At 38.5% G+C, this 27,546-nt stretch overlaps 1 protein-coding gene across 4 annotated transcripts in view; it reads left to right on the forward strand.

Annotated features, from left to right (window-relative positions):
• Positions 1-27,546, forward strand: part of Apool (apolipoprotein O like) — a 75,289-nt gene that overhangs the window by 21,448 nt on the left and 26,295 nt on the right. For all 4 annotated transcript variants that reach the window (XM_034484751.2, XM_034484750.2, XM_076918921.1 and 1 more), the window contains 4 exons: positions 6,268-6,372; positions 20,541-20,660; positions 24,205-24,259; positions 25,747-25,845. In XM_034484751.2, coding sequence (XP_034340642.1) covers positions 6,268-6,372; positions 20,541-20,660; positions 24,205-24,259; positions 25,747-25,845 — 379 coding nt within the window. The remainder of the gene's footprint in view (positions 1-6,267; positions 6,373-20,540; positions 20,661-24,204; positions 24,260-25,746; positions 25,846-27,546) is intronic.

Below are 27,546 nucleotides of genomic sequence, written 5' to 3' on the forward strand. Positions count from 1 at the left end.
AAGATCTGCTCAGTCAAGTAATTTTAACTGATTATAATATAAATAGCACATGTGACCATGGCCCTAAGTATCTGCTCTAGAGATTTTCTTTTACATATAAGATATGAATAACAATTTTTCTCATACTTGCTTAGGCACAGTTCTGGAACTAAGATAGTTTATGCTGCGAGTAGTAGCTATTACTACTTCTAGGTCTGAATGCTTCAAAACTTTTAAGTTGCTGATCAAATCATGATGAGTATTTCTGTTCATCAAGTTTAGTAATACTTACATTGCTTCTTTTCTTGCCATACAAACTCTACTGTCCTTATGAAAACAGAAAATAGAAGGTCCAGCAATGTGGCTCACTGGGTTCAAGCACTTGCCTTTCATACCTGCAGGTATAAGTTCAAACCCAGAGCTTACATGGTAGGAGAGAACTGTCTGTGTTCCACAAGTTATCCTGTGACCTTCACATATCTGCATGTTATGCACCCATTCCCATAACACACACAAAGTAAATATGTGTAATTTTAAAAGAAAATAGGACTTCAGAATGAAGTTTTCTAATTAAGTTGGGGGAATAGTTCTTAATTGGTGTGTATATTTAATATTAGTGTTCTTTATTTTTTTATATATGGGTATTGTGCTTGTGTGTATGTATGCACACTACTTATGTGTCTGGTGCTCACAGAGGCCAATAAAAAACATGGAAGTGGAATTACAGGTAGTTGTGAACTGCCATGTCAGTGCTGGAAACTGAACTCAGGACCTCTGGAAGAGCAGCCAATGCTCTTAACCCCTAAGAGATGGGTTCATCTCTTCAGCCCTAAATTTAATTTTTAAATTAGCATACAAGTACTAAGCATTACAGTGCCTTTTAAAAATAAAGTGTATTATAGTTGATTCCCATTTTTCCATTTCCCCTTCTTTGCCCGCTGTTCCTGTGTATTCTCCCCTCTCTGAGTCTTTTTGTTTTGTGTCCCCCCCCACCCCTACTCCCAGGCCACCTCTTTTAATAGTAACCTTTATTCCTAAATTATTAAAATTACCCTGTAGCTTCCATGTTCACAATGTTTGAGTAAAATTTATGATATGATTAGTACAACATCACTAAATGTAATTACATTCTGGTGACTTCTAATTTTTTAGGAAAAGGATGGCTATAGCTTATTTGCTGCAAAATTATATACTTGAAAATTATCACTGTCATTTACCATCATGTATTGTCATAATTAGAAGAAACTCTGGATGTTTTGTAGTGCAACCTCCTTTCAAAAGTGGGGAATCTGAGACACAAAAGGTCTCATGGCAAATTAGTAGCTGAGCTGAGGCTAGAAGACAATTTTTCTATTTCACAGCAGTATGTTCCTTCAATGATACCATTTTTACCTTTGCCTTTTAGACCTTCACAAGTGAACCAGCCCCAGGGCACTGTAAAGTACAAAATTCTATTAAGCTGCTAATGGCTGTCCTGTATTTTGATGACTAATCTCAACTTGTCACAGCTCATTAGGTACTGGAAATAGACTCAGTAAGTTTCTGAGCCAAATATTTAAAAGCATTTTATACCTGCAATATTGCAAGCACAATTGAATTTTACAAATCTCAATTTGAAGGTCCAGCTGGCTGTTTGCATGAGGTACTTGTTGCATAACTATATTCTAAGGTACCAGCAGTTAGTGAGGCATGTTACCTCAGGTGTCTAAAATATGATTTCTCTTTCTTTGCACAAGGAGGGGAAGGCACAATCACTTTTCTGAATTGTATTGATCAAAAGGCTAAATATTGCGCTTGTAATTCTGTGAGGATGGATTATAATGCAGGCCAGCTTCAGTTTTTTCTAACACTGAAAGTATTCTAACCTGCCCACAGCATTTGCTGCTGTTATTAGATCTGACATTTTAAAATGTCACGGTGGATTTCATGAACAAAATTCTTCAGAAGTGAAAGATACACTTGATTTTAGCCAAAAGGCTGAGAAGCATTCAAAAGTAGATGATAAACAATTAACTCACAGATTTCCTACTTGTGCCCACATCTTTTCTACTTAAATTTTCATAGCTATCTAGCTAAAGCTGTCATCACTCTGTAAGGAATTATTAGTCTACTTGGAGAGTAAATGGTCATAGCAGTGACACAGGAAATAAAAAGCTCAGGTTAAGAGCTAGGGAGAAAGGAGATTACCTGTGTAGATTGGAAACAGATTACAGAGAACATGAAAGGTAAAAAATGGTTTTAAACAGTGTGTTAAGAAAGAGGAAGCAGGATAGTGATCTGATTGACAATAAAATTATCTTGACTTGACAGAGGCAATTACACTTGGCTGGAATTAGATGAGACTATAGAGTCATGGCCATGGGCTAGGAGACTAACGATGACAGCAATGGTGATGATGGTGGTGATTATGGCAACAGATAATGTATACTGAACCTTTTCTCTGTGTTAGTTCCTTTGTGATAGGTGACATTAGACATATGGACATTGACACAGGGGTTCACTTTCTCAGAGCCACATTATGAATAAAGTGTAGAGCCTTAATTTATATTTAAATTTGACTCTAAAGTCTGCTCTCTGTGGGCTAGTTTACCAAGTAGATGATAAGGGCCTGGTCTAGGTTGGTGATTCCTGTCACTTGTATATACCTATATTATAATGCTCATTGGAATAAACTGTTGTATTACACACTGTCTCTCCTATTATTAAACTGAGACTGAGATTGAAGATCACGCCTTTTAACTCCAGTACATTTTCATTACAATATCTACTTGATAATGTTTGCCTCTTCCTCATCCTTCCTCTTTTTCTGCTTCTTCCTCCACATATGTTTAGTAGCTTTATCGAAGATCGAGTTACAGTGCTGTTGGCCATGAGGGCAGTGTTAATGAGTCAATAAAATATATTAATAAACTGCCTTGAGTTAGAAATGAATGTGAAACAAGGTTATATATATTGATGAAAATAAAACCGGTGAATCATGGGAAGCTAACCCTGAATTTTCCCTAGAAGCAATGGTTTCTAGCTACTTTATAAAACAGAACAATCACAAATAACAAGAATCAATTATTTTCATTATAAAAATTCTGGCAAGGGATAAGTTGTACCAGAATGAGAGAGTTAAGTGCTGTTTATCTTTGCTATTTATAATCTTTATGTTACAGAATGCTCTTCCTAAGGCTGGTTATCTTTTGGGAAAAACTGGTTTAAATTCTCATTAGCTTTTAAAAAATCATTTATAATTTGCCCCCGACAAATTGTTATTTTTGCAGATACAAATAGTTTTAACTCAAGTTCTTTTCACTCTTGTGAAAGCCAGAGTACGTCTTCTTAATTTTAATGCTATTTGATTAATGGCATCCTTCCCTTATACAATTTTATAGTATACTTAAATTCCTCTGGTACTTAACATCTAGTCTTTTTTAAATTAGGAATTACAATGTTTGTTGTTATAGTAGTATTTCTGTTAAGGGTCAGATAATACTTTTGGCTTTGTGGAAAATGTAAGGTCTCTAGTCACATATGCTTCTTTACCCTTCCTTTTACAAACCTTACAGTATGCTTTACAAGTCATTTTTAACTAAGCTTAGTCCAGAACTGGCCCAGTGTTGGAGTTTGCCAACCCTTGTTCTAATGTTTCAGTGTGCTGTGCCACCAGCCACTCCTTTTTATAGAATAACAGCTATTTCACTGTTTTAACTTGTGGTAAAAAAAGAATGAAGTATGATGATCTATTTTTTTTTGTATTAGGTCATAATTATCCATTCATGTGAATTTATTTTAAAGTACAGATGATATTGCATTGCATGAATTAATGCAACTACTATAAGAATGTTGGGTTGTAGAAAAGTATTCATGTATTATAGTGCTGTAAAACTTTTTCTGTATATCTATGGATTACTATCTTAGGAAAAAATGTGCATCTAAGTAGGTATTTAAAAATAGTTTTTATATAGTATAAGACTTGACCTACTTCAAGAAATCATCTTAGGGCTTTAGTAACAAAATTCAATAGGTTCCTAGGTAAGCATGCTTTATGGCATCAACTTTAATAAAGTTGTATCTTTGTGATGTACTTTTTAATGATCTTGTTGATCATGACGTACATTGTACATCTAAGAACAACAGCAGAATTAGCAAGAGGCATGAATCTGAAGGTTCTTGTTATATAGCCAGACCTGACCTAGAACTTGTCTTCCTGCCTTGTTGGGAATATAACTGTTAGCTACTTAGAAGTTGTGGCATTAAGCATTATGTGTGTATAGGCCAGTGGTTGATATCAAGTATCTTCCTTGGTCACTTTCCATTTTACTTCACTGAGGTAGGATCTCTTACTGAACTCCGAGGTCCAGAGCTTACTATTTTGGCTAATCTATTTAGATAGCTTGTCTCAAGGAGTCTAGACTTTATATCATGAGTGCTGGGATTAGTATAAGCTGGCTCTCAGGTTCTTAAAGTTACTTTATATGTGTTATAGAAGTCTTCATATTTGTATGTAAACTGATTTATTCTCTGTGCCATTTCCCAATCAGCCATTAATTTTTTGACTAAAAAATATTTTGTTATTTACAAAACATATGCTAAAAAGAAAGAAATCAATGAATTTCACTTGTTAACTTTCATTCATATTAACTAATATTCTTTTTACTTTCAAAATTATAATTAATATGTTAAATTATTTATTATTTGCTGCTGTGCTTTGAAGTAAAAACTAGTTTTACAGCCTCCCTGAAGTAAGTGATATTTTGATTCTTCATTTAAAATTTTAATTAAGTGAAATCTAAATTGTGTGGGGTGGAGTGGGGTTTGGGCTTCAGTGTGGGTCTTCAAGGAGGCCAGATCACTGGATCTCATGGAGCTGAATTACAGGAAGTTGTGAGCTGTGTGCTGTGGGAATTGGCAACTGAACTCAGATCTCTGTAAGAGAAGTAGGTACTATTGACTTATGAGCCATCTTTCTAGACCCAATGTTTCTTTTAAGTTTTTAAGTACACATACAGGGTATTAGATAGCATGATATTTTCAAACAGCATGTGTTTTAGTAGATTTTCTGCTCCTTTCATTTCTTCCACCCCTCTGCCCTGACTTCCAATCTTTCCCTGTATCCAGTTTCTTTTCCTAAGTCACATATGTTCCTTTGCCCACCCTTGGCCTTCCCTGGTGTCTGTTTTTACCTTTCTTGTTCTCTTTCTAGTTTTGTAGGCTTTGCTCACTTTTATAGTTATATGAAATTTGCAAGAAAGTACAACATTCTGGAAAGTATAATATTAACAAGGTAGCCCAAAATCTTCCATGTTTTTAAGTTACATTTTATTTCTTTCTTTTGCATATGTCAGAGTTTACATGTGTCACTGTGTTCATGTGAAAGTCAGAGGACAACCTGTAGGAAGTGGTTCTTTTCTTTTACTGTCTGGGTCCTGGGGATTGGTGGCAGGCATGCTTATTAACTGAGCCATGTCACTTGCCCTTTTCTTTTCAATTGTATGTGTGCTTATGTGATATGTGTGTGTTAGTGCAGGCATTTGTGTGCTGTGGCATGCATATGTCATGGTATAATTGTGGAGGTCAGAGGATGACAACTGGTGGGAGTTGGTATGCTCCTTCGCCATTTTCCTCCAGGGTTTCTCTTGTTTCTGAAGCATGGCATAATCTGAGTTAACTGGCCTAAGAGCTTCTAGCAAATGTTCCTGTCTCCACCTTCCATTTCTCCACAGGCTGAATTTCAGGTGTGTGTTGCTGCATTTGGCTTTAGTAGCAGGAATTGAATTCAGGTCATCAGACTTGAACATGCTTTTAGCTACTGAACCATCTCACTGCCCTCTCAGTTGTGTGTGTGGGGGGGGTGGGGGTGGGGGGGTGAGTGTGTGTTTTACATTGCCCATGCTGGCCTCGAACTTGTTCTATAACCAAGGATCACCTTGAGCTCTGGATTTTTCTTCTCTAACTTCTGAGTGCTACTATTACAAGCATGTGCTACTGACTGCATTAAGTTCATGTGGAATGGAAATAGACTCCAGGGCTTTGCACACACAAAGCAAGTGATGTTCCCACATTTATGAGACTGTAATAAAGGTAAGAGTTCATATATATTCATTTAAAATCAGTCTTTGAAGAAGACCATGAGGTCTTTGCACTCTACAGTAGTTGGGGCAACACAAGGGCTTTATGTAAATGTATAAACTTGAAATAGCTAAATATTTAATATGTTTCCCAAGATCCCCACAATACTTATCAGGAATTGGAAACAGAATTGTTTCACTTACAGTGGTATTTTTGATATGTCTTTTTCAGATGGGAAAGTTAACAACCATGCCTGCAGGTCTGATATATGCATCTATAAATGTGCATCTAGCCAAAGAAGAGGAACCCCAAAAGCAGCTAGTGAGACCAGAACAGGTAATTAGCCTACAAAAGTTTCTGAATTTTGCATGATATAAACTTAATGGAAAAGCTATGTAGGTATTTTTGTTTTATCTATCATAAATATCTTTGAAGTCACATATTTTATGAGCCTAAAGAAATAGTTATGCAGTATCTAAATTACACAATATGTAGTGAAAATACAGAATTTTTACTTCAAAATAGTGATTTTTAATGGGAAATAATTAAGAATGAGGCCTTAGAAAATGAGAAGCACATGGAAAAATAGCATTTAACTGTCAGAACACCATTTTTAGGCTCCTCTTAATTGGATGCTACTGGTTGTATGCATTAGGTGGGGGAAGCTCTTGCACGGGCACACTCTTGTCTTTTCTATGATTTATGCTGCTTTGAGCTTTAATTGGACAAGAGTCTGCTGTCTGCAATTTCTGCTTTCATGTTAGTAGTTGTCCTTATTCCCATCACAAGGGCTTTGCTGTCCACATTTACCTTTGCAATCTGTGTGCCTGACAGGTTTTTACCTGACCCACAATAAGTACTCAGCTTGTATCCTCTGTGGTGGCTCATTTTATAGTTAGGTAGTATCTCCCAATTACATATGAGAAGCAACCATAGCATTGCAAATTTGTACAGAGGGCCTGCGTTTGTACATTCAAGATCTGAGTATTAGTTACTCTGCTAGAGGAATGCAGGTTAGGGTATCAAGTGAACCACTGGAGCTTCACAGTTCTTGACCTCTATAGCAGGGCATGACTGATAGGTGGTGGCTCCAGAGATGTATTCACCTGCTGAGCTAGGCCCAGAGCTATCAAACCCCAGTGTCATTCCCAGTTGATGAGATCTGTTTGCAGCAGCTGACGGTTGGTTTTTCCTTTCTTTGTGAACTTTACAGCCTGAGCTGGGCCTCCTCTCACGTTCACTGCTCTGATTGCCAGTGTCTGGTCATACCACACCTTCTCTCTACAACTGCTTCCCAGGGCAATCTGTCATCCCAGGGCTGTGTCGATGAAATCTAAGCTCCCTGACTTATGGTTGTTCCATTTTCTCAGGCCCTGAGGTAGCTCAGTTTTAAACAATGAATTCTTTATCATGAGAGTGGCTGACTTCTGCCCTTAGCGTGGCATATGGGATTCTTTTCCACTGCTGCCTTGTCTACTGGAGGAGTCAACTTTCTCATCAAAACCTTTGGTGTTAAAGACTTGTGAGGTATTCAGGATTATCGTAGAAGTAGAACATTCCTTCTTTTTCACCAGTATTGCCTGGCTTACTTTTTGGAAGTATCTTTTGCTTCTCATCCAGTACCAGTAAGCCATGCACATGGAGCTGTATTCAGCTTGGCTTCTTTTCCATGAGTCTTTTCCCCCATACTTTTCAGGTATCTTCTCACTCCCTGTCCTATGTTGCTTTCTCTGTTGCTGTGATATGACCAATATCACAATGACCAAAAGCATGAGAGTGGCTTGGGAAGGAAACTGTCTATTTTGTTCTTACAACTTACTGTCTATCATGAAGAAAAGTCAGGGCAGAAACCTAAGGCAGGAACTGAAACAGAGGCTGTGGAGGAATGATACTGGCCTGCTCCTCCTGTCTTGTTCTCTCTCTCTCTCTCTCTCTCTCTCTCTCTCTCTCTCTCTCTCTCTCTCTCTGTCTTTCTCTCTCTCCTTCCTTCCTTCCTTCCTTCCTTCCTTCCTTCCTTCCTTCCTTCCTTCCTTCCTTCCTTCCTTCCCTCATGCATTACATACATACTGACTGCATTTTCTCCACCCTCCACTCCTCCCAGCACCCCCCACACCAGACCATCAACACCTCCCCTTTCTCCTAGATCCATGCCTCCTCTGTTTCTCTTCAGAAAGAGCAGGTCTCTCAGGGATATCAATTGAACACAGCATAACAATATACAATAGGACTATATGCAAACACTCATATCAAGGATGTATGAGGCAAGGCAACACAGGAAGAGGAAAACGGTCCCAAGAACAGGCTAAAGAATAAGAGTCAACCCCCACTGCCACTCTTAGGAGTCCCACAAGAACACAAAGCTACAGAACAATAATATATATATGCAGAGGACCTAGCTCAGACCTATATAGGGTCTGTATTTGTTGCTTCAGTCTCAGTGAGCCCTTATGAGCCCTGCTTGGTTGATTCTATGGGCCATGTTCTTGTGGCTTTTTTAACCCCTAATGACTCTACTATCCTTCTCCATCTTCCTGGTGGGTTCCCTAATCTCACCTAAAGTTTAGCTGTCGTCTCTACATCTGCTTCCATCAGTTGCTGAATGAAGCCTCTCTGATAATTATTATGATAGGCTCTGATCTACAAGAATAGCAGAATATCACTAGGCATCATTTACTGATTTTTGTGCCCTTCACTTTAGCAGGGAATGTCTGTGTGAGTTGAGGGCAAGAGGACAGTAGTGGGGGCAGGCCATGGGGCAAGAAGGTATGACAGTCTTTGGAAATGGAACTGAGAGAATGAGAGCGTTCCACATGCAGACAGGCAGCTTACCTGTTCTTCAGACAGGCATGGCCTGCATCTGAGCTCAGCTTGCTTTCTTATACCACTTAGAACTAACTACCTGCCCAGAGGTTATACCTATCATAGAGGGCTGGACCCTTCTACATCAATCATTACTCAAGACAATGCTCACAGATTTGTCTACAGTCCATTCTGATGAAGGCATTCTTTTAACTGAGGTTCTCTCCTCCCATGTTTTAGTTAGGGTTTTACTGCTGTGAGCAGACACCATGACCAAGGCAGGTCTTATAAGGACAGCATTTTATTGTGGCTGGCTTACATGTTCAGAGATCCAATCCATAATCATCAAGGCAGGAGCAAGGCAATATCCAGGCAGGCATGGTACAGCAGAAGCTAAGAGTTCTACATCTTCTTCAAAGGCAAACAGGAAAAGACTAGCTTCTAGGCAGGTAGGAGGAGGAGGGTCTTAAAGCCCATGCCCACAGTAACACACCTAGGCTAAGGCTATACCTCCAAATAGTGCCACTCCCTGGGCCAAACATATTCAAACCACTATATTCTACTCCTTGGCCCCCATAGGCTTGTTCAAACACATGAGTCTATGGGGGTCATACCTAGCCATAGCATAACGCAAAATACATTTAATTCAACTTCAAAAGTACCCATAGTCTAAAGCGGTCTCAACAATGTTAAAAGTCCAAAGTTCAAAGTCTCTTCTGAAATCATCCAATCACTTAACTGTAATCCCCAAATCAAGACAGGAAACCAGCTGGGCAAACTCCAAACTCTGCATCTCCATGTCTGATATTAAAGCCATCTTCAGATCTCTAACTCTTTTTTAATCTTTGTTGACTGAAACAAACTTCTTTTCCTGGGCTGGTTCCACTCCCTGTTAGCAGCTTTCGTTGGCTAGTATCCCGTGGCTCTGGCATCTTTAACATCTTGGGGTCTCCAAGTGAACTTTAACTTCACAGCTTCTTGTTCCAATGTCTGGGATCCACACATGATCATCTGGGTTCCTCCAAAGGGCTCAGGTCACTTCTCCAGCTTTGTCCTCTGTAGCACTCTAGGCTCTGGTTGACCTCACTTCACTGCTGCTGCTGTTCTTGGTGATTATCCCATGGCACTTGCATCTCCAATACACTGGAGTCTTCGGCTGCAACTAGGCATCTCATAGGCTTTCTTCATGGTGCCAAACCTCAGCTTCTTTACATGAGCCCTTCAGTCCTGGGACATCAACTGCTATTGAGACAGAACCTTCAATACTGGCCTTCCATGGTCTCTCACAGTGCTAAACCTCAGTTACTCTCCATGACCACTTCATGCCTTCAAAACCAGTACCAATTGAGTGACTCTTACATATTACTAAGTCCAGCTGCAGCAGGAGGTACAACCTTGGCTGTCTCTGGAACACAGCCTCTTTGTGCTCTCAGAAAACACTTCTCAGAAGATTTCACTTCAATGATGCTGGTCTCTTATAAATCACAACTAATTTCTTAGCTCTAGTTACCCAGCATCAGTTGTCCCAGTAGTCTCTTCTGTCTTTCACTCTAAAGTCAGAGCCATGTGGCTGAAGCTGCAGAGTTCTGCTGTTTGGAGGAGTTGGAACATGCACCCCCCCCTTGTTCTATCACACTGTCACTAGCTTTCTGTTTTCTACCCCTTCACTGCCTAAGTTTGGCTGATCTTACTCTGTAGATTGACCTTGAACTCAGAGATCTGCATGCTTGTCTCCTAGGATTAAAAGTGTGTGCCACCACGCCTTGATCTAAATTTAGCTGGGTAGGATCTTGCTCTAAAGTCTCACTCCCTTAATCTGTTATCTACTTGAACACAGGATTCAGCTCCATTTCACTTCCTGGTGCCCCTTTAATACTTGAACAATATATTTTGTATTATTCCTTTCTCAGCTTGCTGCTTTTCATTAAAATACTCTTCATAGGAATGAACTTTAGTAACCACATGCCAGAATTTATACCAGGCTGTTTTGAGACTTCCTTTTTCAAAGCAATTAATCTAAATTTCTTCATCTTACCATCAGGCAGACTCTTCAGCCAATGGCAAAAAGCAACTACATTCTTCACCAAAATACCACAAAAACGGTGTCTATGCTACATACTGAAATTCTTCTCCACTTAAACCTCTTGGGCCTAGTCTGTACAGTTCAAATCATTCTCAGCAACTGCTGTGCCAGGATGTGTTCGTGAACCCCCCAAAGACCACTAAGGAGCAGTTTCCAATAATAGCATTAGGGTCTTTTTATTATAAGCTCAGGCTTGGGCTCTTCTCCAAGGCAACCCTGATACAGCAGGACAGGAAGAGAAGGTGGAACAGCCTCAAACCCTTAGCAGGACAAGTTTTTATGGGAAAATAGGAGCAAGTGAGAGGGTGAGGGAGGGGGTGTCCAGTCTAGCAAGTATCTAATAGAATGACTATAAGCCAACAGGTGGCTTGAAGCAAGACCATATAAAATCACAAACGGTCTGAAAGTATATCTGAAACAATTAGACTAATTTAAAAAATTTTTTTATTGGATATTTTATTCACATTTCAGATGCCATCCCCTTTCCCCATTCCCCTCCCCCAGAAAACCCCTATCCCATGCCCCCTTTTCCTTTTTGTTTTTATACACTTTTTAAAAATGTTAATCAAAGGCTTTATAAGTTTGGTAATGCTCAATCAGAAGTGTAACCTAATACCCAACCTAGATATAAAAACTATCTTTGACTGGTGGAGACACGTGAACATCTGCCTCCATATCCCCCCTCTTTCTCTCTCTTTCTCTCTCATCACCTGGCTTCTTCTCTCCTTCTTCTCCTCCTCTCCTTACTCATTCTCTTCCTCTAGGTACTCCTCCCACCTTAGCTCCTCCTACCTGTCACCCTTCCTGTTAAAATAAAACTTTTCTTTCAAAATACAATTAGAACATAATTATGCCAATTTGTACCAGTGAGGTACAAGATAGTCCTAATACCCAGTCCATCATTTTGTTGACTAACCAGAACCTCTGTCATATCTCCTAACTAAAACACTTAGTTCTGAACCTGGCTTTTTCCTTGGCTTTACAATTAGACTAATCTTTGATTAACTGTTGCTAGAAAGTAGCTAGGGAGTAACTCTGGGTTATGGGCCAAGGACAAGCTGTAGTGTCCTTCCTGGTACTTGGGTGCAGCTTGGGTTTTGCTGTAGGTCAAGTTCTCAGGCTTTTGTTGTTGTTGTTTAATATGGAGGTCTGTCCCAAGATGAAGTAGGTTTGGCCTCTCATTACCCCTTTCTCTGGTAACTAGAAGGCCCAATCATGGGACTTCCTGATGTTTATCTAATCTCATGAAAACAGTAACAGGGCCATACCTTTATGACTCAGTTAACTCAGGCCTGGATGTATTGGTGACTGGAAAGGACTGCACCATCATAGTTTAGAGGGGATCAGGGTTGTCATTGTCCAGTCCTCGTGGTGCCTCTGAGACTTGGCTCAGGGCCCCATCAGGGGGGAGTCCTGAGGTTGAATTTCTTCTAATGATTTGGGTCATCTTCAACTGCAAACAGGTCTATGATTCCATGTTGCAATCCTTTGGCCCTCCAGGGTGATGGGTGTGACCTTTTTAATGAGGCTCTAATGATCCCTGGCTGGAGAGGGACCCGTTTTATGAAATTTAGGCCAAACATATTTATGAGCCCATTAGACACCTTCGTGATCATCTAGCCATTGGCAATCCTCAAACTTAGCAATGACCTCTGCTTGTATGTTAAGAACAAATGGGTGTGGGTATCTTGAACATGATTTCAAAAGTGGTAAGGGGAGTTTCATACCCAATAGAGAGCAAAGGGTAGGAGACTTAACTCAGTCATTACCAGTCTCTTAGGTCAATTTAGTTAGGTCTCTTTTAGGGTTTTGTTTATTTTCTCTACTTGTTCTGAATTCTTGGTCTATATGCACAATAAAGTTTCCAGTCAATCCACAGAATATTGGCTAGTCTCTGAATATCTGAGATATTAAAGCTGGTGCATTGTCTGACCCTATAATCTGAGGAAGTCCATACATTGGTATTATGTCCTCTAACAGCTTCTGTGTTACCATGGATATAGTTTTATGTTTAGTGGAGAAAGTCTCAGTCCAACTTGAAAAGGTATCTGTAAGCATCAGTAAATACTTATATCTAAATTTTCTAGTTTTATCTCTGTGAAGTCTGTTTCTCAGTAGACTCTGGAATTTGTGCTCTGAATCTATTACTAGGGTTCTTCTCGTTAGTCACCATAGTAGTTAGCTGGTAGGCTTTACAGTTCTTGACAATCTTAGCTATCTTTCTGATCCTGATATTAGCAAATCCTGTATTCACTGGATGCCCATGTGGGAAGAGCAGTGAATCTTCTGAAGTATGTGCAGTCCCATTTCTTCTGGCACAATGGGTTTATAATCTGCTGTTCTCTACCATCTGTTATAATGTTGGAACATGGGCAGATTTCTAGCCCAGATTATGTCATCTTTTGAATACTTAGGATCAGAAAATGAAGGATTCCCCAGATCCAGGGAAGTCAAGGGCAAAAGAGGTCCGATTTCTAGGGCAGCATGACAGGCTGCTTAATCTGCCCTATTGTTACCCTTTGAAACTGGGTCCTTTCCTCTCTGGTGTCCCGAGCAATGAATGGGCCAGTTATTAGGCCCCCATAGAGCCCTTAGTAGGGAGAGAAATTTTTCTTTATTTTTGATAGTCTTTTTCTTCTTCTGTTAGAAGGCATCTCTCCCTATCAATAGCCCCATGGACATGAGTGGTAGCAAAGGCACACTGGCTACCTGTATCTCTTGTCTTTTCTGAGCTCCAATGCCTTGATTAGAGCTACCAGTTCAGCTTTCTGGGCTCTGCCCATATGATCTTGGTGTTTGAGACTGTGGCTGCTTCAACATACCTCTGTCCAACCTGAATGAAACTGTCTGAAGATCTGATCTGGTCCCATGGATGTGGGCTAGAATGTCTGAGCAGTTGTGCAATGGCCTGTCGAAGTCTGGGTCAGGCAGCAAGGTAGCTAGGCTCAGGTCAGTTGGGGCTTGAAAGGTTATCCTGAGTGGGGATTTAAAAGGAGAAGCTGGTAATGAGTCATTCAGGGATGATGGCCAGGCTTTGGCCCAGTGACAGTTTGTCAGCATCTGTAATCAGGAGGCTGTCACTGTGATGATATGTGAAGGGGGGATGGGCAGCCTCTGGCAACTGAGTCTTATTTCTTTGACAGGCCACTGGCTGGCAGCAGGGCCCAGAGTCAATATTCCTTTTGCTATCTCAGATCTCTTGTCCATGAAGAGATAGAAGAGTTTAGTCACTTCTGGCAACCCCAAAGCTGGTGTAGATTTTTTTTTTTTTTTTTTTTTTTTTTTTTTTTTTTTTTTTTTTTTTTTTTTTGCCTCAGAGAGCCACGTTTGATCTGTTCTTAATAATAAGAAAAATATTTTCTTAATATTTTCTCCCCTGGATCTAGGGAGGTCACCTATGGTTGGCAGAGTACTGCTTTTCTCGATAGTCCAAATTTTCCAAGGCCTCCAAGGACCCAAGAAAAACCCAAGACCCAAGAGGTCTTGGGTCCTTTAGATATTCTTGTTTGGTTTCTGTTGTCACCAGGGAGTCATTTATAAACTGTTGAAGAGATTTTATCTTTTAGGTTTTAGCAAGACAAATGTTAAGCTCTATTATCAACAAGGAAGCTAGTGAGTTTCTCTTTTATTTTTAGGGTTCTCTGAGCATCTTTTAAGGCCATGGTTTGAATAGACTTTTTGTTTAGGGTCATTTCTTGACCCAGTGGCCCTCCTTTTTACAATAAGTACATTTGGTTCATTTCTGAACCGTTCTCAGTCCTTAGGGCCCCACCTAACTCTTTTTGTGGAAGCCATTTGTTTTAGACATCTCTTATACACAGGTATGCCACTGACCCTGTGCCAAGGCCTGAGTAAGCATATTGTTTTCTAGAGGCCATTTGTTTCAGACCGTCTTCTATAGTCCTCTGGTTTGTCCATGGCTACCAACAGAATCTTTGCCAGATTCAGAGTCTGTTTGTTCTGCTCTTTTACTTGTCTTTTTTTCTATTTTTCTATCTATATTAAACACGTTTTCTACCATTATCTTTTAGACTCTTTTCTCTTAGTCCTTGAACCCCTTGGAGTTTCTTGATATCTGGTGCTGCCTGGTTAATAAAGGCTAGAGCTACTACTACTCTCATTTATCGTTGGCCAAATTAGTGGCTGCCTCATTGTTGCTTTGAGACCTGTCAGTCAGAGCCTAGCAGTAAGACTTAGCCTCTCCTTCCCCTTAGCATTGTTGAAGTCCTAATCTAGGTAGATTCCCCTGTGGGGCCAAGAACCAGGTTTTCTGGCCTACATCTGTGGTGAAGCGAACCTTCAAGAGCTCTTCGTAATCATCTCAAGTGGGCTGGTGGGTGAAAAGGACTGTCTCTAAATGATTAATTAAATCTCAAGGGTTGTCTGAAAAGGGGGGAGTTCTGTGTTCTCCAGAATAAAAAGGTCACTAGTAGCAAAGAGCCAATAGTGATGAGGTTGGTTTCCTTGATCACTAACTGGCCCTGCTGGGTGCTAGGGTACGATGACAGACTCAGGCTCAGAAGACAGGGCTGCTTGGGGCTACTGCCATTCTACTTGAGGGCTTGAATAATATGGGGGTGAAAAATAACATCTTCCTTCACTTCTTCGTGGAGGACCAGGAGACGGATAGTGCAGGAGAGAGGTGATCTGGTGTCTCCTCCTTCGTACCCTTGGACATTTTGCTAACCAAGGCAAAAACTCATGCCTGTTATCTGGGAGAAAAAGTTAAAGCCAAGAAGGCAGGTCCTCTAGACTCAACATCTGCAATCCTGAAGTCAAATTCACCCCATAACAAGAAACAGAAAACAGAGTGGACAGTTCTTTAAAGTGACACACACAGAGCAGACAGCTAGCGAGAAGTGAAAATAACCGGGACTGCATGTTGCAGGGCTCCACATCCCCTAGCCAGGTTCCATGTCTGCTCCATCTTTCCCAGAAATTAACTCCATGGGCAGTCAGTCTCCCAGGAACTTTGAAATGTCTCCTAAGTCCCTGTGGCTACAACTTACCAGCACATCCACTGCAGGAGGATTCCACATCTGCTTTTGTTGTTTCTTGCCATGAAATACAGATTTTTAGGCCCTTTCAGAACAGAATTACAGAATTATTCAGAACAGAATTATTGTGGCACTGCATGAACACTTAGACAGACAGTCTAGATAAACACATGGACAGACACTCACAGACTCAGACATTACAGGTATTAAGACCATCTGGGTTAGGTCCTGGTGGTTGTAGAATTTCCAGGCAATGCACCAAAATGTTGTGCTCAGAAGTGTTCGTGAAGCCCAAAGGGCCACTATGGAGCAGTTTCCAATAATAGCATTAGGGTCTCTTTATTATAAGCTCAGGCTTGGGCTCTTCTCCAAGGCAACCCTGATACAGCAGGACAGGAAGAGAAGGTGGAGCAGCCTCAAACCCTTAGCAGGACAAGTTTTTATGGGAAAATAGGAGCAAGTGAGAGGGTGTCCAGTCTGGCAAGCATCTAATAGAATGACTATAAGCCAATAGGTGGCTTGAAGCAAGACCATATAAAATCACAAAGGTCTGAAAGTATATCTGAAACAATTAGACTAATCTTTGATTAACTGTTGCTAGGAAGTAGCTAGGGAGTAACTCTGGGTTATGGGCCAAGGACAAGTTGTAGTGTCCTTCCTGGTACTTGGGTGCAGCTTGGGTTTTGCTGTAGGTCAAGTTCTCAGGCTGTTGTTGTTGTTCAAGATAGAGAGGCTGGGCCCAAGATGGAATAGGTTTGGTCTCTCACAACAAAGTCTTCCATATTCTTACTAGGATAGTTCATTAAGCCCCACATAAAGCATTCCACTGCTTTCCAAATCCAAAGTCCCCAAATCCACATTCTGCCAAATAAAAGCATGGTTGGGCCTATCACAGCAGTACCCCAGGCCCTGGTACCAACTTTTGTCTTAGTTGGGGTTTTATTGCTATGAACCGACACCATGACCAAGGCAAGTCTTACAAGGACAGTATTTCATTGGAGCTGCTTTACAGGTTCAGAGGTTCAGTCCATTATCATCAAGATAGGAGCATGGCAGCATCCAGGCAGGCGTGGTGCAAGAGGAGCTGAGAGTTCTACCTCTTCATCCAAAGGCAGACAGGAAAAGACTAGTTTCCTGGCAAGTAGGAAGAGGGTATTAAAGCCCAGGCCCACAGTGGCACACCTACTCCAAGGCTATCCCTCCTCTCCCTGGGCCAAACATATTCAAACCACCACATCCCAGATAACTCTAGTATGTGGCAAGTTTGAGAAAAAACAACTAACCAGCATGTGACTTTGAGAATTTCTCATGCTCTTTCTTTCTTTATTTGGAATTTTAATCTGCCTTTTCTTTTTCTGACAGTTATCCTTCACGAAGTTATAGAGCATCATTTCAGTGTGTCACCTTATCTAGAAATACTCATACTTTTGAATTTTGAAATTAATTAGTATGTTTTTACTATGTTATAGAGCATACAGAATTCCCAAGTACATTTTAATTATAATGAATTCATTTATTTGTTAAACAAGTCTGCTTGCTAGCTATATGCTAGGAAATATGTAAAAAAAACACTCAGGATCTACTTTTGAGGGATTTCAGTTGTCAAAAGAATGAGAATGTAATGTACTTGCAGAATGTCAATGTACTTTTATTGTGTAATGTGAACAATACCTCTGTTTAAACCAATTTATTAATACAATTGCTTACATATCAGAATACTTTGTGAATGAGGTATTTTGGTCATTTTAATTTTGTTAAGTTTCTAGCTGAGTAAAAATCCTTAGCTCAACTTTTTCTTGTTAAACATCCATTTCAAAAGGATCAATATACTCATGCTTTATTGAGTGCCATTTTGTGAACATAATTAAAGCCTTCTTGAATAGAAAACTTTTCAGGGCCATGAGATAACTGTCTTTAGCCAAGAAATTTGTGCACCACTATAATGACTGTCCAAGCCATAAATGTCCCTAGAAATGTCTTTTCTAAATTCCTGAATATCATGTATTTGACTTATTTTTGTTGTCATTTGCTTACTTTTTTAACCAAGAAAAAAATACAGACTTGTGAGTTCTAGTTCCTTTAATTCTATTTTAAAAGTGATTTTAAAGCTTAATTTAACCACAATTTCTAACTAGATACAAACACATTGAATATAATAAGTGGTTTTTAAGTCCAAGGCCTCCAAAGCATAGTGAGAATGTTCTCTCCATAAGATATACAGTGATATCCTATTTGCTGGCCTTTAAAAATTTCACAGTAGAGTTGCAATTCTATTATATTCTTTCAGTTGTTCTTGAGTATCCATACTGAAGAAGGTAAATAATTTTAAACACTAGTTTATAACCATTCTGACCTCTTCCTAAGAAACTGTGGACATACAATTTTGCTTACAGTAGATTATAAATGAAGACATTTTTAAACTGTTAGTCTAATATATACTGGTGTATAAAATTGTAATCAATAAATTTTAGTGTGGCTGGAGGACAGAACTAGAATATTTAATGAGCTAACCTGGAAGGCAGAGACAGGAAGATCCTGATTCCTATGCTAGAGCCTGGCCCACTTAAATAAGTGTTGGGGATATTCCTCATGTAGAAACCTAAGTTTCATCTCCTACCTCACAAAACTAAGACCAGTGTTTAATAAAATTGGAAATTGGGGAATATAATGAGCAGACAGCTTGGTTAAGCCATAAATATCTCTGTAACTTGCTAAATTCCTTGATGTCATAAATTTGACTTGTTTCATTGTCATTTGTGGGGGTCAGAACAGGAGGGAGAGGCATTTGGAAGCTTCTGTGTGGCTGCTGGGAATTGAACTTGGATGCTTTGAAAGAGTAGCCAGTGCTCTTAACTGCTGAGCCATTTCTCCAGCTCCATAATTTCCTTAAAAAATAAAACAAAAACCCAGGTTAGTCAACTAACCTGGATTCCCGAGAGCTCCCAGGCTGATCATTGGCCCCTGACACATATTTAGTAGAGGGCTGCCACTTCTGTCCTCAGTGGGAGAGGATATGCCTGCCTAATCCTGCAGAGATGTGATGCACCAGGGTAGGGGAATACTGGGGTGGGGGTGGGGGTAGGGCTGACTTCTCAGATGTGAAGGGGAGGGGGAGGAACTCTGCAAGGGGGAATTGGGGGACAACATTTGGGATAAAATTAATTAATTAAAAAACAAAACAAACAAAAACACTTTGATACCTTATCTATCTGTTTTGTTAACCAATTTTGGTGTTTATACATGTTTGAATTGCATATTTGTGGGACATACTTGTATGTAATTTTCTACATCTTAGCCTTTTGGCTTAGTAGTCGTTTTTTTAAATTCATCCTGAATTTTGTATGTGACTATAATTGATTTTTATTTTTTATTTTATTGAGGCAAGGTCTCACTATGTAGTTCCAGCTGGCTTGGAACTCACTGTTTAGATTACATTGGCTTCAGACTAGCAGAGGTCTTCCTGCCTCTGCCTTCTGAGTGATGAGATTAAAGGCATATAATATCTAATCCTAATATAATATAATATAATATAATATATCATTCCCAGCAGTGTAATTTTTTGTATTTAGCACTAATTTATCATGTTTTGTTGCATGAACATAACCCAATTTAATTGTCTACTCTTCCCTTGATGAATATTTGAATTGTTTCCAGATCTTTACAGTTAAATTTTTTATAGGATTAAGGGCTGGTGAGATGGCTTAGAAGCTAAAAGTCTGTACTGGCTAGTTTTATGTCAACTTGATACATGCTAGAGTTAATTGAAAAGGGGAACTCAATTGAAAAAAAAGTCTTCATAAGAACAGGCTGTAAGGCATTTTCTTAATTAGCGATTGATTAGGGGCTGGACCAGCCCATTGTAGGTGGTGCCATTCCTGGGCTGGTTGTCCTGGGCTCTCTAAGAAAACACACTTAGTAAGCACGAGGAGCAAGCCAGTTAAGGAGCACTTTTCCATGGCCTATCATCTCCTGCCTCCAGGTTCCTACCCTGGTTGATTTCCTGTCCTGACTTCCTTTAGTGATAGACTACAATGTGGAAGCTTAAGCCAAATAAATCCTTTTCTCACTTGCCTTTGGTCATGTTGTTTCATCCCAGCAATAGAAATGCTAAGATAAGGGCCTCACCACCAAGCTAATGACAAGTCACTGGAAAGCCATAGGGTGAATAGAGAAAACCAGCCCCTACAAGTTGTTCTCTGTATGCACACCACAACATATATGTGCATAATTTTGCATGCACACACACACAATTAAGTAAACAAAATTTAATTAAAAATGTGTAGTATTAAAACTAATGTGTATAGATCCACATCTGCAATCCTAGTGCTCAGGAAAAAGAGGTGTGAGATCATGAGTTTCAGGCCATTTTAGTATCTTGAGCTATAGTAGCTTGGAATATATAGTGAAGCCATGTCATATAAGTAAAATGCAGAACAATCCACTGAGTCATACTATATGTGACATCACATGATTCTGTCCTCCTAAAAGTTTCTATGCTCAGTTTATCATATCATATCTATAGTTTGGATTCTATAAACAATTTTAGCTGTTTTTAGAAGGAAAGTCAATGACACTGGTGGAGGAGGCAGCCCAGTTTTTTACATGAACTTTTCTTCTACCCCCAGCTCCCCATATATACTGCACCACCTCTCCATTCTAAATATATTGAAGAACAACCTGGTAATCTACAAAGGGGCTTTGCATCCATCCGTACAACAACTGCTTATTATATTGGCTGGTGCAAGGTAAGTCTATTTTGATAGTAGTTAAATATCAGTGTTTATTTATTAAATGTTTTAGGTAGTCATAAATGTGGGTTTAAAAAAAAAACTTTTATTCTTATACATTGCATCCCAACTGCAGTTTCTCTTCCCTCTACTTCTCCTAGTCTCTCCTCTCCCTACATCCCCTCTCTCCAGAGCAACTTCTCTGTTTCCCCTCAAACAAACAAACAAACAAAAACCCAGCAGGCCTCCCAGGGATATCCACTGAACATGGCCTAGCAAGATACAATAAGACTGGGCACAAACCCTCATATGCAGGCCAGACTAGGCAATAAAGTAGGAGGAAAAAGGTCTTAAGAGCAGGCCAAAGAATCAGAGAACCCTAGCTCTCAATGTTAGGAGTCCCATAAGAACACCAAGCTATATAACCATGACAAAAATGCAGAGAACTGATATCAGACCCATACAGGCTCCCTGACTGTCAGTTAGTCTCTGTGGGCCCCTATGAGCCCTGGTTAGTTGATTCTATGGGCTATGTTCTTGTGCTATCCCTGATCCCTCTGCCTCCTACAGTGCCTTGATGTAGGTCTCTGCATCTGCTCCCCCTGTTGCTGGATGATGCCCCTATGATGACATTTGGGCTAGGTCTTGAGTCATAGATGCATTTTTTTTTTTGAAAAGAGAAGAAACTACTTTAAAATTTAGCTTAAAATACTAAACATTGTACATTCCTATTATTTTGAGGCTAGGAATGTGATGAGAATTCAAACAGGTGATTCTTCTGTTCATGTGACATTGTCTGAGGCTACTCTGTGGCATTCATCAGGCAAATGAGCTGTTCTAGAGAGGTCAAAACAGCTTAATTTGTATCTTGTCAAGGGTGGCTGCATGACTAGACTCAACTGAAATTGTTGACCGAGGTGGAAGCTGATAGCACACTGATGTTCTGTTAGCATCACCATATAAATTTAGTTGTGTATAGTCAATATCATTACTATGAAGGTCTTAGTAATAATGATACCAATATTTTTCTAATACTGAAGTAATAATCGGGTTTTATTCCACCAACAAATGTAGCCTGATTATAAACCTTTGTGTAATTTTAACACTTATTTTATTATTTTTCTATAATTTCATACATGAGCACCGTATTTAGACCACTACATGAGTATTGTATTGACATTTCCACTCCAACTTCTCCCATCTTCCACATCCTCTTGTGTTCCCTTCGTTGCCTATCAGTTTTAAGACCCCTTATTTACTATTGATAAACACACACACACACACACACACTGCTGAGTCCATTTAGTCTTGTCCATATGTATATTTGTTCAGGGTTGACTACTTGACATTGACTAACCTATCAGGAGTTTGTTTCTAGAGATCACTGATTTCCCTTCTCTTAGAAACCATGAATTAATTGCCTGTGGCTTTTTATCTAGGATTGGACTTTGTGAGATTTTTTCATCCTAGTTGGAATGTCACCTGGTGGTATCATTGTGAAGGTCTTTTTTAGGTGACCATGTTGTTAAGATTCAGAGATGAAAATTCCCTGTCATATATAATTCTAATCTATTCATTTTAAAAAGAAATTTTTGAAGCTGGTGAGATGGCTCAGTGAATAAAGACATTTGAAATGTAAGCCCGATGACCTGAGTTTTAGCCCTAGAATCCATGAAAGGAAGAAAGAGAGAAATGATTTCACAAAGTTGTACTCTGCTTGACTTCGCACACACACACGCACACACACACACACACACACAGACACACATACAAGCATACACGCATGCACACATACATTCACAGTAATCATTATCATCAAGAAAATTCCCAATAAATTTATAAAATAATAGCATCCTTAAGGTGAAATATCTAATCAGTGAACTCTGATCAGTCCCTGTGATATTTCAAAGATGTGATGTGGAGTTATTTTTGAAAGTTTGTGTTTGTCATACAATTCCAGGGTACAGGTTGTGCTAGTCACCCTTTATGTGATGTCTGTGGGAAATATCTTAATTATGGTCTGAGTCATGCCCCTCAGGCTACATGACAAGTGCTAGATGATTCAGACTTAGGTCTCTTGAGACCTCATTTTCTATAGTGTACTCAGATGTGTCTTCAGTGAGGTAATTGTTCCTGAGAGATCTTTAAATTGCTATTGTAACTATCACCCAATTTAAGACTGAAAGAACATTTTATTTTGTTAATATTCTGAAGCAAATAGGTTGATGAAGGGCACTTTCAAATGCATTTCATCTTCAATGTAAACAACTTTTCCTCTCTAATTTTCTCCTAAATACGCAATCTATTCCTCAAAAAAGCCTGATTTAAATGACTTCTTTGTGAAAAGTAGTTTCATGGCGTGCGAATTCAATACATGCTGCTAGCCTACGCTTTGCTTTAGCAGTTGAAATTGATGTAGCAGTGCCCCCAAGTGGTAAAAAGGAATTATTAAATACAGTTAAGGAAAATTTGTTCAAAGACCAGTTAGTTTTCTTCCTTAATGCTTAAATGGTTCAAACAACTCACTTGCAGGTAATGTTTTCTAAGACAGTTCTCCAAGAGAAATGTCCCAGTGGCACTTTGCTTTATGCCAGCTTGTAGAGCTTTAAGCCATGGTAAACGTCTGATCACTCTTAAACTGAGATAGCATTAATAGATCAAGACATCTCAATAATTTACTTTGATTCCCATCTAATATAATTGTTTCTGTTTTTCTGCATTGAAAATAGCTGTTACTTTGTTTCCATCTCATGGTTTCATATATAAGGAGGTCATATGTCTAGATTGTGTTTTCTAGCTTGTACATAGAATTGAGCATGGAATAATCAGCAAGATTCTGAGAAAATCACTCATATTTCCTCTAAGTGAGATAACATCCATCACTCAATGAATATAATAGTATCTTGGCATTCAAGTATGTCAGAAATAGGTAAACAGAAAAACCCATTGCTTTAAAGCTTTAATCCCTTCAGTGTGTGTTAATATAATCTTGATTTATGAAGAATTTATGTTACTATTTGAAAATAAATGGCTCATTTATTTTGTCTCATTCTAATTGTACGATAAGATAAAGGGAAGAGATAAAGTGCTTTTCATTAGGCTTTTCTGTTTTTGTTCTTTCTCTACAAATCATTATGCCGTTGCTATTGCATTCTTATTAGTCAGATGGTTTTGTGTGTGTGCTGATATATACCTCTCTTCATGATTTATTGACGATCCATTTCCTTTTTTCCAGGCCATTATAAAGTAAGATGATAAATCTTTATAAAATTTTCAGTATCTTTTCTGTGAAATCACTGATTATTTTAAAGGTATTACATTACCCACTTCTATGAGGAAAATAATACACCAGAATTACTGTGTTAAGTGAAATGGAAAACAAGAGATGATGGAACAATGCAGTAAGCAAGTATACTCCTATCAAATAAACAGAAAAATCTGGCTTCGGATTTTAATGTAACACTAAATCACCAGCTAAATGTAGTCTCAGAGCTATACTGATTAACCCTTCAAAAATTCACATCTCTTTTTGTATACCCTTTTTTTTTTTTTTTTGCATAAGGGCATTTATCTCTTTATGAGGAATGGGGTTGTGGATACAGTACAATTTGGAAAAGGTAGGTGAGTAAACCATCTATAATTAGAAATATATTATGGTTTTAAGTTGACTTGTTTACAATTCAAGAATATAAACATAGTATATTACCCATTACTATGATTATACTGATGTAGGAGATAGAGCTGTTCTTTATTTTTAATAATAACAAAGCAATAGTATGTACTGTTTCCTTCACAATTTATTATATGCTAAGGCTTTGTCACATTGCTGAGTGTTGCTATTGTAGCTACAGATTTCTCTTTTATAGATTAGGAAAGTAACGTTTAGAAAGTTTAACTAGGTTCCCAAATAAGCAAGTATACTCCTAAGAGGCAATGACCAGATTCAAACTCAAACCACTTTTAACAGAAAGTCCACATTGTATATTTAAAAAGTATAAGGTAAAATGTATCCCCTCATTTGCTAATTGGTTTAAATAAGTGTTATTATCTGTTAAAATACATTATGCTTTTCTATCAATTGCTGGGAAATTACATAGAATCACACATCTTGGAACTGTCTTAGCTAATGTTGAAAAGTAATTGCACTTTAGCTTCTTAATGGTATTTGGCAGCAGACATTGCTTCCTGATATTCCTTGCCTAGAACAGTTGGCAAAATAAACATGTATGGAAAACAGAAAGAAATATAAGCTAAAATTTTAGGTATCTTCATAAATTTAATATAGTTTATTTGAAATATTATTTAATTACATTAAGATTTAATATATTTATTAATATTTTTGTAGCTTAGTTGAACCTAGAACTCTGATTTCTGTCTTTATCTTCCTGTCTTATCATTCCAAGTGCTGGGTTAATATATGCACCAATATACCCAGCTATCCCTCATCAATCTTGAGGACCATAATTATGTATGTGATTTTCATCAATAACTATGATAGAAAAGTTTAATTTTAGAGCTGGAAACAATTTAAATGTATAAAACACTGAAGCATCTGTACTTTTAATTATGCTTTATATGTTTTTTGACTATTTTCACCTCTCATCTTGATCTTTGCTTTTAACCAATGCCTACTGTGAGGTTTGTGGGAGATAGTGACAAGAAATTTAATTTCAAAATTTCATTATATCCTTAATTCTTGCTGATTTTTACCAATGTTTAAACAGGTAACAGCAGAAAGGATTCATTGTAGGGATGTAAAACATATACAATTTGGACTTTTTTTTATGGTAACCATATTTAAGCTGTACTTTTTAGCACCATAGCTCTTTTAACAATAATAAAAACTAATAATAATAGTGTATATCATAAAGAATATAAGTACTAAATGATCTATGGAAGGTAAATTTGATTTTGTAGTTAGTATTATAACAAAGGTTTTAAGTTGCTATCCATATCAATTTTCTGTATAAATTACTTGAAGAGTATTTGAACTACCACTATTATTATATTGTTTGCTATTAATATACTAATCTCTAGCTTTTATTACACTGAAGAGAATGTTCAATTGTAGTAATTCTTATTCCTTCTTAAATGGCCTCTTCAGATGCATATGTCTATCTGAAGAATCCTCCTCAAGATTTTCTTCCCAAAATGGGAGTGATTACAGCTTCGGGACTGGCAGGTTTGGTTTCAGCAAGAAAAGGTAGGCATTTAAGATATATTTTCTCTTTCACTGCTATTATATTCTGAGTTTTACCTTCATGACATTTAATGGATACTATCAGATTGAATTAGTGTAAAAATGTTTCAGACTGTACCATACTTATATTTAAAGGTTAAGCTTGACTATACTAACTGTAGTAAAGATTGGTGAACAACTGAAATTCTTTTATTCTGTTGGTAAAATTGCAAAGTGATATAAGAGTTCTGGAAAAGAGTTTGATGAATTCTCTTAAAGTTAACCATACACATATCAAGCAACTTAGGGGTGACATTCCAAAGTATTTAGTTACCCTAGATGTGCTGGCTAATCTTGTGTCAACTTGACAAAAGCTAACGTCACCTGAAAGGAGGGAACCTCAGTTGAGAAAATACCTCCATTTAAGATTCAACTGTAAGGCATTCTTTTAAGTAGTAATTGATAAGTTCGGGCAGCACAATGTAGGTGGCCCTGGGTTCTATAAGAAAGCAGGCCAAACAAGCCATGTAGAACAAGCATGTAGAATGAGAAGCCCTCCCTCCCCGCCACCCCCCCCCCCCAGTGACATCAGCTCCTGCCTCCAGGTTCCTGACCTGTTTGAGTTTCTGCCCTGACTTCCTTTAATGATGAACAGTGATGTGGAAGTGTAAGCCAAATAAACCCTTTCCTCCCCAACTTGCTTTTTTGGTCATGGTGTTTTGCTGCAACAATAGAAACCCTATGAGTCTAGAGAAATGAGACAGCCATACACAAATGCTTGTAGCAATTGTAAGTAACCATAAAAAGCTGGAAACAGGCTAAGTATTTCTCTAAGTAAATGAATAAAGGAATCAATGGCACAGCTCCTCCACAAAGGAACACTGTTCAGTGTCATGTCGTAATATTTTGAGCTATTGCCACATGTAACATTGGTTTTGAAATTCATACTACCAAAAGAATCTTGAGAATTATGTTAGTATAAAGATATACACTAACCACTCAAAACTGTTTTCCTCAATTATGCTATTCTAACACTGTATGCAGTGTTAAAGATTTGAAGAAGACATGCTGTACCTCAGATAAAATCTGATTAAGTTTTGGTTTCAACCTGACCAAAGTAGTTGAAATCAACTTTTATCAGATAGGAATGGAGTTTTCAGAATGATTTTTATATACAGTTAAAGAAAGAGTAAATATTATTTTTTCTAATAGTTCATCAAAGAAAAATGTCACATATCACCATAATTAACGGAATTTTTGATGAGTTAAGAGATTCTTTCTAATCCTGACATATTGGGATTGTTAAATCAAGAACTAAATAAAGAGCCAGACGATAGTGGTGCACACCACACACCTTTAATCACAGCACTCAGGAGACAAAGGCAGGTGGATCTCTGTGAGTTTGAGGTCAGCCTGGTCAACAGAGTGAGTTCCAGGATAGCCAGGACTACACAGAGAAAATAAACCCTGCCTCAAAACCAACCAACCAACCAACCAACCAACCAACCAACCAACCAACCAACCAAATAAACAAAAAGAACTAAACAAAACTAAATGAGGAGGAAGGAACAGAGCTGAGATTCGGGTTTAGATATGCTTTAATAACTCCAACTTACTTTCTCCATACCACATACTTTCTTCCTTACCTACCTTCTCCAAGTTCAGGCTATTGTAGACCTGACTTTAACAGGCTCCTTTACAAATAATTAAACCAGACAGAAGAAA

The sequence above is a fragment of the Arvicanthis niloticus genome, chromosome X (assembly GCF_011762505.2).
Source record: "Arvicanthis niloticus isolate mArvNil1 chromosome X, mArvNil1.pat.X, whole genome shotgun sequence".
Taxonomy (NCBI): Eukaryota; Metazoa; Chordata; class Mammalia; order Rodentia; family Muridae; genus Arvicanthis; species Arvicanthis niloticus.